General features: G+C 40.8%; 1 protein-coding gene across 4 annotated transcripts; it reads right to left on the bottom strand.

The window, feature by feature from the left end:
* SRP19 (signal recognition particle 19) lies at positions 1–5530 on the bottom strand. Of its 4 annotated transcripts, none has more exons than XM_039239788.1 (5): positions 5320–5528; positions 4708–4783; positions 2250–2321; positions 2042–2153; positions 1–491 (listed from the first exon to the last, which is right to left on the bottom strand). In XM_039239788.1, exons 1-5 carry the CDS (start codon positions 5427–5429, stop codon positions 358–360), a joined length of 504 nt encoding a protein of 167 aa, XP_039095719.1. In that variant the 5' UTR covers positions 5430–5528; the 3' UTR covers positions 1–357. The 4 variants fall into 4 exon arrangements, with proteins under 4 accessions (XP_039095719.1, XP_039095720.1, XP_039095722.1 ...); XM_039239789.1 differs by having other exon boundaries at positions 5389–5525; XM_039239791.1 differs by lacking the exon at positions 2250–2321 and having other exon boundaries at positions 5320–5530.
* Positions 5531–9633: the final 4103 nt, after the last annotated feature.

Raw genomic sequence — 9633 nt, forward strand, 5'->3', positions numbered from 1 at the left:
TGTACTTCAAATCTTTAATTGAACTCATTATCTGAAACATGTTGACACACAAGACAGATACAGAATTTCAAGTCACTGATGGTAGAATCTACTGTCCATTAAAAAATATGCTTCTTTCTTCCACAAAAACTGCATTGAAAGGCAAAGAAATTTTCTTTTATACTGCATAAGAGCTAGATGCAAACTTCTGATGTAAATTTATTTCATCACAGCCCTGATGCTGAAGCTGGGAGGCACAAATGTCCATAGTTCGGTTAAATGATGCAAACAAAAAGCTTCTGTTGCTCTTAGATATAAATTAGAAGCCTTCGTTCACGTCTCTCACAGTAGTACCACATACTTGATTCTCATCCCCGGTCACTTCTTCTTCTTTCCTTTTCCTTTTTTACTTCCTTCTCCTTGCTGAAGACTTTGGTCACCACCTCCTGTTTTTTGTGTTCTTGTTTTTAGTTTAGGTATCATTTCCGCTGCGTACAACATTACTGACTTACCTAGGAACCAGAAGTTAGGCTTAGTGTATAATTTACAGAATAAGGCATAAAAACTCATTAACTTCAAATTAATCATAAAGGTCAAGAAATTGTCATAACAGGAAAATGACAAGGATAAAAAAAAGACTATGAAGACATAACTTGCTCAAGTGGGGGCCTTTCCTAGAGAAAAGGCTCTAAAAACTACAATGAAATATTTAAGTGAACAAAATAAAAAATGTAAAACACAAATTGTGGTCTTGGTTCTAGAAATTGGCTTGAAGATCAAAGGAATCAATCTAAATACAAAAATGGGGAGACAGAATCAGGACATCGATATCTTAAGCTACAGAAACAAAGGGATGATTAATCTTGTCAATGTCATCAAGCTACAAAAGATGTTACTCATATGCCCAGATGATTTATGCTCTCTGCACCAACTACCTCTTCTGGCTCTAGTAGCTACTTTCAACACACTAAGTCCCTCATTTTTCTCTCTTTTTACTTTCTTACTAGAAACAGGGAGCAACATGTTTTCAAGTGTAATTTTCACTTATATTTTATTTACTGGTCAAGTCAAAAGTTTTTTGTTTGTTGTTTGTTTTCTCTTTTGACTTTTAAGACATAGTAAAGGAAGATGTCACAGAAAAGAGAAATACCCTGGTATATACTACCTGCTACTCCAGAGTCAGAATCTGTTTCCAGAAATAGCTACCAACCTGGACAGGTTTTAGCACAGAAAAACCAATCTATTTTAACTAAACTAAAAACAATTTAGTTGTCAGGGATTACTGTGACAAGAAGGGAACTAATAGCTCTATTTAAAAATTATAGTTTTTAGAAATAAAGAATTCAAAAGAGAATTATGTGTAAAAAAAAAAAATTCATCTTCCCCAAACCAGAATTAGTATTTTGGAATACTGATATCCAATTTTGTTTGGTTACTGCTGTTGTCTAAGAAATAAAATAAGAGATAATGCTATAGTCGTCTCTGACCACCATCTCTGTGTTTCCACTCCCTGTTCACCATTAGGTTAATCACTATTTTAAGACTGCTGTTTTCTTCTAATCCACTTAAAATATATTTACATATATAATAATAAGCAATACTACATATACATCAATAAACAGTAATATTTTGTATTAAAATGCACCTAACTGGTACCACACTATGCATTTCTTTTGTTTTTCACTCAGTATGGCTTTTTAATAATAGAAATTATTACCAGACCTCAAAGGCCTCTAGTATGAAATGGCATTAGCATCTGACCATCCAATAATTCTACACTATTAACTTGGGAATAATGATGGACTTCCAGAGGTTTATAAAATGTTCACAAAACAAAGTTTCTGGAGAAACAAACAGTAGGCTTCATCAGATTCTCAGAGGTCCTTAAGAGAAGTTAGAACCACTGTTTCCCTCTTTTCCTTAGCAGTAAGTCTTTTCTAAGTTAATCTGTAGAATGCCAGTTATAACTTTCACCTTTCAAAAGGTCAGTTTTAGAACCTGTTGTGCAGAGTGGAGGAATAACCTGTCCCCAAGCTTTATTTATTCATTCAGAAAAGCTTACGTGATGGAAACTGTACGAGACAGAGGCTGCCATCTTCCTGTTTGAGCTGGACCCGGACTCGGCCCCTGTACTGAACATCACGATTCCATTCTCTAGAGTACATTTTATTTTTCTAACATGAAAAAGCAAAACAAACAGAAACAGGCTTTAAGAAAGTTATTACATCAATGAGATTAAGAAAAACAGTTAAGAAAGAAACACCTCTTACCTCAAGGAATACATTAAGTCCAACTGCTGAGCACACATCTTGAATCTCAGTAGCTGTAGGATTTTCAACAGCCTGAACAGTTAAAACAAAAACACTAAACAGCTTACCCTAAGTGGATATTGCTGTACTGTTGGATGAATCATTTCAAATACTACGATCACAATACCTATCAAAACCTTAGGTTTTCCTTTTCACTAGGTAGAGTTTCTCCATTGGAATTTTTAAAACTCCTGGGAATAACACTGATTCACAGTTGCATGTTCATCTGCTTTCCAAAAGAACATGAATTTCACAAAGGCAAGGATTGTTTTGTTTATCAGTATGTTCCCAAGTTATCTGGCATGAGGCTTAGAGCACGATAAGTGCTCAATGAATACTGATTAAACAATTATTGTAGATAACAAACATTTTAGAAAATTGTTTGGTAGTATCCACTACAGCTAAACATATGCATTCTTCATGGATGTGCAATTCCACATCTAGTATATATCCAAGAAAAATGCAAAACATGTTCCCTAAAAGACAAGTTAAAGAATGTTGACACTAGCAGTATGTGTAATAGCTCCAAACCAGACATTAGTAGTATGTGTAATAGCCCCAAACCAGAAGCAATCCAATCATCCATCAACAGTAGAATGGACTGTGGTATATGCATACAGTTCAATACTACAGAGCAGTGGTTTTCAGCAAGGTAATCTTGTCCCTCTGACATTTAGCACTGCTAGGAGACATTTTAATTGTCACAGGAGTCAGGTGTGGCACTGGTGTCTGCTGGGTAGAGGCCAAACATGCTGCTAAAAAACCTAAAATACACAGAACACCTGCCCCCCCCCCCCCCCCCCCCCCCCCCCCNCCCCCCCCCCTGGCAAGAATGATCTGGCTCAAAATGTCAATGGTGCTGTTGTTGAGAAAACCTGTCACAGGGCAATGAGAATTAACAAACTATACTAAAAAATGCGAATAAATTTCTTAAGCTTAAAGTTCAGTGAAAAAAGACAGACACAAAAGTACACAGTGTATAATGCCATTTAAATAAAATTTAAAAGTGCACTGTGCTGGCACGGTTGGAGGAGCATGAGACTCTTGATCCTGGGGTTGTGTGTTGGAGCCCCATGTTGGGTGTAGAGATTACTTTAAAATAAATAAAACTTAAAAAATAAAGTTTAAAAACAAACAAAAGTAATATACCATGCTGGAAGTCAGGACAGTGGTTATCCTTATGTGAGTATATGAGGAGGGGGCAGTGACTGTGTGGAGACAAAAGAATATTCCTAGGTCTGAGAATGCTTTCTTTTTTTAATTTGGGTGCTTGGTTACCTGTGTGTACACAGTTTTGAAAATTAATCAAGATATACACTTAAGACTTATGCATATTTCTGTATGTATTCTATATGTGAATAGAGTTAAAAACCAGTTATTCTCCAAGTTAGGTGAGAGCTTGCTACCAGATGCCTCTGTCACACTGGCTTGATGTCAGGCATCATCCTGAATCAGGGCTTTGGTATAGTTTCTTTTACTCTGGGGCAGCAAAGCCGACTTTCCTTTATACATATTTTAACAGCAAAATGGGAAATATTAAATAACACAAAATAATGCATTGCTTCAGGCCATGTCCTTGAATCTGTCATTAGATTACAAAACATAAATAACGCTTCGGGGTGGCTGGATGGCTCAGTTCGTTAAGTGTCCCACTCTTGATTTCGGCTCAGGTCGTATCACGGTTTCATGAGATGGAGCCCAGCACCAGGCTCTGTGCTGACAGTGCGGAGCCTGCTTGGGATTCTCTCTCTCCTTCTCTCTCGTCCTTACCCTGCTTGCTCTGTCTCAAAAATATATAAACATGGGAGGGGAGGGGGCCCAAAATATAAATAACCTTTAAAAACACAGTATGACATCATTCTGGAAAATAAAAAGCTACAAGGACACTTCACTTGGCATTAGGCACAAACAACCCACCAGGCCAACTGAGAACTTTAATTTTCCCATTCAAACAACACAAGGGAAAAATCATATTTTTAAAACCTACAACATCCTACTTTTTAAAAGTATTACGCTTTACCCCTCAGAAAAAAAAAGATAATGAACATAAACTATAAAACTCAACACATCTAAATTCTCAGCAAGTCTTGTTTAAAAACTCAGTCGCATTCTGGACATATTATACAATAAGTTCTGTTTCCTTTATTAAGGGCAGGATTGTCATAATCTTGGTTTAAGAAACAACAACGACATGCCAACCCTACCCCCACCCAACTTCGTTCAAGCACAGGCACTTCAAGAACCATTTGAAAAAATCCCCCCTGCTACGAATTAGAACCTTTCTGGTTTCACCACTGTTAAGAACAGCAGCTGTTCACTTCAAGCTCGAAACAAAACAGTCCAGTAAAGGAAGCCCTTGCAGCCCCAACAGTACAACCTCTCCGAGCCCCTCAAGTACGGGAAGTGCCAGCCCATTTACCTTGCTTATGGGGATTCGCCTCCCCTCCGCGATGGTCTTCTTGTTATTTAAATACGCGGGATAGATACAAATGAACCTGCCGCAGAAGGAAGCACAGCTAATATCAGCAGAACAGTATTTCCAAGAACTCATTCTCTTTCATCAACAGGATTGCCAGGATACCTGTTATTTGCTTAATGTTTTTTTTCTTTAAATTGCCCCCCTTTTACTCAACTTACGTAAAAAAGCAAACTTTCGTTTACTATCTTAGACAAACACACCACTTGCTACAGCAGGCTTAAAAGCAAACCAAACCGCTGCCTAGCCAAGTTCCCGAGGGCGGGGCCTGCTGTCACACAGAAACTACGGCATCGGAGGTTTTAAAAGACTTTGAAGAACCCGAACGAACCTTTTTTGAACGTTAACAGTTAAGAGAACAGATTTGTCACTTGTGAGTCTGTTACTTAAAGTCTGCCCACGTCGCACCCAAGGTCCTTTGTCTTAGTTACCGTCAGGCACTGAGCTCCCCAGAGCCGGAATTATGAGGACCTACGCAGAGCCTGGCGCGGCTGGCCCCCCGGAGGAACCGACAGCCCGGGAGCGGCCCGGAGCCGAGCTCCCCCGCTCGCCTACCTCAGGTGGGGGGAGGACGGCGCAGCACCCCCGGGCTCGCTGCAAGCCCGTCCCTTTCTCAGGACCCACCTGTCCTGGTCGGCCGGCGACCGTGTGGCAGCACAAGCCATCCTCGCCCAGGCCCACAAAGCGCCCGCCCACGGCCTCCGGGTTCAAACCCGGCCGGTTCTCGGCTCTGAGCTTTCCCAGACGACTCCGTTTTCCGGCGGAAGTCCAGCCCACCGACGCACCTACGCGTCCGCAGTGTTTCAGCGATCATTTGTTCCCGCATCTGTCGCACGGCGCCCACGTCTGCAGTTTCTTACGTGGCGTTAGTACCTCTCCTCTCGCGAGAGGATCCACGAACGCCCCGAATTTCTTCTCAAATCCTGTCAAAATCAGAAGTTTTAGGAGCTTACGCTGTCGCTAAAATGGGGTTAATAAGGTTTTCCGCTCCTTCGTGTCCAGTTTCATCCTGAGGTTGAATGGTGTTAGGTACCCTCACCTTTAGGTGAGGGGCTCTGCCGCGGTGATCTGTCTACACAGATCCGAGCAAGCGAGGAAATGCCTTTTATGCTTCATCTTGATCCGCGCATGGGCGCCATAGCTTGCTTTCAACTTGGCAAATAGGTATTTTCATAGTGGCGCAACAAGGAAAATTACTGGCACTATTTCAATAAGCCGTATAAATGTTAGGAATTTGACTATACACCTTTTAAAACTACTGAAAAACATCTTCTACCTTGTAAATTATTATATTTTTGCATACCTCAAATTAAATGCAAAGCACCGTATCAAAATTTCTGTTCTTTAACTAAGCACACCTTCATCCCTATTCTAGTAGCTGTTGTTCATTGGACACCAACAAAGGGCAAGATAAGTGGGCGCCTGGGTGTCTCAGTCGGTTAAGCCTCCGACTGCGGCTCAGGTCATGATCTTGCGGTTCTTGGGTTCGAGCCCCGAGTTGGGCTCTATGCTGACAGCCAGCTCAGAGTCTGGAGCCTACTTCAGGTTCGATATCTCCTTCTCTCTCTGAACCTCCCCTGCTCACACTGTCTCTCTCTCTCAGAAATAAGTAAAACGTTTAAAATTTAAAAAAAAAAAGGGGGGGGGGCAAGATAAGTATTCTTTACTACAGATGAGACAAAGAAAAATCATCCCAAAAGCTTGAGTCTCATTGAGGTTAGATAATTGTCCATTCAGGCTAATGATGGCTGAGCATAGATGCCCGTCTGGTCCTTCTGGAAGCCCGTGACTTTTCTCAATCCTCAATCCTGCCTCTCAATCTTCCTTGTAGTTTCTTAGTACTGGATTAGTTTGGTTCTGGCGTAAATACATCAGTCTTACTTCTTTTTTAAAGTGTACATGAATCTTGTAAAAAGAGCTTCATGCAATGTGACCAACAAAACACAAAAGGGATAAAATGAATCCAAGCTTTAAAATATCTGGTTTGCCTGCCTTAGGATTTATTTTCATACTTTAGTTGGAAGATTTTACAAGTACCCAGAAAAGATGGTGGGAAGGGAGACGGCAATATTGTTGCTGCGCTGATGATTAAAGAAACAATAAGTGAATACAAAGTTTTAAAATGTTAATAATTGTGGAAAAACAGGTTGGTTTAAAGGAGGATGAAGTTAGATATGGAAAATCATGAAAATGATGAAAGTACTTTAGAGATTGATGGCATTAGTTTTCAAATCTAATTTTTTAAATAAAGTTTATTTATTTTGAGAGGGAAAGAAAGTGTGAGTGGGAGAGGGGCATAAAGATACAGAGGGAGAGAGAGAATCCTAAGCCAACTCTGCACTCCCAGTGGAGAGTCTGACGCAGGGCGCAAACCCACGAACCAGGAGATCATGACCTGAGCCAAAGTCTGATGCTTAACCAACTGAACCATCCAGGCGGCCCTCAAATCTAATTCTTATCAAACTGTCTTCCCTTTCCTTATTTAGATGTACCACTAAATTCAACCTGTAACCTTGGTTGAGGCTACTGGGTAGGGGTGGAGAAAGAAGACCAAGGTAGGCAAGAGAAATTTTCCTAAAATAGCTGAGTAAGAATTGAAAGCAGGAGGAAAGGACTGAAGAAAATGTATGATATATATGAGTGCTTGGGTAGGTCGGGACTGGTAGATATGTAAGATGATCTGTGAGCTTTCACAGAAGCTACAAATGCCTGGATGGCTTCTATTGCATCTAACAAGGACATTCTGAGAAGCTACTTTGTGCCAGCTACTTTGAGAAGTGTTAGGGATACTGATAAAAACAAAAATAGCTCTTGCTCAAATTTCTCACAACTCTAAGGGGTGAGACTGTTATGCATTCAGGTTTATCAGGGCCATCCCAGCCTGCACTGAGTCTGTGAGAGAACTCAGGCAAGCCTGGCTAACTAATGGGATGGTCTCCCTGTTTGGCTTGTCTATCACAACGTAATGAAACACTCTAAAAGTTAGTGCTTTATTTATTTTATTTTTTATTTTTATTTTTATTTTTTCTAGGAGACAGAGAGAGAGACAGCGTGAGCAGGGGAGGGTCAGAGAGAGAGGGAGTCACAGACTGAAACCGGTTCCCGGCTCTGAGCTGGCAGTCAGCACAGAGCCCGACGCGGGGCTCGAACCCATGAACCGCGAGATCATGACCTAAGTGAAAGTCGGACGCTTAACCGACTAAGCCACCCAGGCGCCCCTAAAAGTTAGTGCTTTAAAAAAAACAATGTATTTGCTCATGAAACTGTAGTTTGGATAGAGCTTAGCCGAAACACCTGATCTCTGTTCTACATGGCATCTGCTGGAGATAGAAAGTCCAAAATGACTTCTTCACTCCTATATCTCCACTTTGCTGGTATGGTTGACAGCTGAAGGTTGGCTGGTACCTTCCTTTTCCTGTGAAACAACCCAAGTAACTATTTAAGGATATTAATAGCCTTTCCATATAGGTAGGCTGAAATTTGGCAAAGGCTCTCTCCTTGACCAAACTTTAGATAGGCTCCTCTGAGCGCTTGTCTTGACTGGCTTTGACCTTGGCCCTTGTTTTGTTTTTGTTTTTGTTTTTGTTTTGCCTGCCTATCCCAGTTTTAGCAAGAATCCTGCTAAATTAAGTATATCAGTTAGGGTGCTCCAGAGAGACAGAGTTGTAAGATATATAGGTATATATGAGATTATTATATATACATGAGATTACTATAGGAATTGGCTCATACCATGGAGGCTGAGGTATGCCACAATATGCTATCTGCAAGCTTGAAGAACCAGGAAAGCTGATGGTATCAATCAGTCTGAGTCCAAAGCCTGAGAACCAGGAGAGCTGATGGTGTAAATCCCAGTTAGAATATCCTATACACAGGAGATTAGATATGGGAGGAGAGGAGATGGAAGTCCCAGTTCAAGAAAAGAGAGAAAATTTGCCATCCCTTCACTTTTTTTGTTCTATTTGGACTCTCAACAGACTAGATGATGCCTGCCCATAAAGGTGGAGGCAGATATTCTTTACTCAGTCATCTGATTCAAATGCTAATAATCTCTTCTGGAAACACTCACAGACACACCCTAAACAGCTATGTGGGTATCCCTCAGCCCAGCTAATTTGACACAGAAAATTAACCATAAAGTAAGTTTGGTGAGCATCCCCCCTACTCTTGTTATCGGATCACCCTCAATATCTGATCAAATTTCTCATTCCCATCTCTGATAGTTAAGTCCTTGGCCTGTCTTCAACCAGAGTTTACCCTTAGTAATTTCTGCACCTACGGAGGCCCTTACTCTGCTCTTTGGTTATAAATCTCCAACTGTCTTTGCTGCATTCGGAGTTGAGCTGATCCCTCTCCTCTACTCCAATATCCCTATTGGAATAGTCTTGAAGTCTTCCTTACCGTTTTAACAAGTGTCAGAATAACTTTTTTTCTTTAACAACTGCCTCATAGCATGGTAACTTCAGGGCTTCTTACCTGGTAGCTAGCTTCCTGACGATGGCACAATAGAAGCTACCAGGCCTTTTTAATGCCTTGTCTTATAACTTCCTCCATATTTTATTGGTCAAAGCAGTCACAGGGCCAGCTCAGTGATAGACTCCCGCATTGCGAAGAAAAAGCATGTGGGATAGGAGATACTGTGCCATCTTTGAAAATATTATCTACCGTAGTGTCAAAAGTCAATTTCTAAAGAACACAGAATTTGCCCTAGGATGACTCAAAGTTAAGTTCACCAACTTGACCTAATGACAGAGCTTTCAGTCAGAGGGAAAACCCAGAGCACAATATGGTGTTTATGAGTAAGATTTGTCTAGATGCCACATGCAGCCTCTGTTGGATTCATATCTGTATCTTGGGATGGGAGGATAG

Source organism: Hyaena hyaena, unplaced genomic scaffold (assembly GCF_003009895.1).
Source record: "Hyaena hyaena isolate Hyena2069 unplaced genomic scaffold, ASM300989v1 scaffold_160, whole genome shotgun sequence".
Classification (NCBI taxonomy): Eukaryota; Metazoa; Chordata; class Mammalia; order Carnivora; family Hyaenidae; genus Hyaena; species Hyaena hyaena.

Coding starts and splice junctions, on each gene's coding strand:
- SRP19 (XM_039239788.1), bottom strand. CDS start 5,429: ATGGCTTGTGCTGCCACACGGTCGCCGGCCGACCAGGACAGGTGGGTC. Junction 2,322..4,707: donor GGCGAATCCCCATAAGCAAG/GTAAATGGGCTG, acceptor TTAACTGTTCAG/GCTGTTGAAAATCCTACAGC. Junction 2,154..2,249: donor GACTTAATGTATTCCTTGAG/GTAAGAGGTGTT, acceptor TTTTCATGTTAG/AAAAATAAAATGTACTCTAG.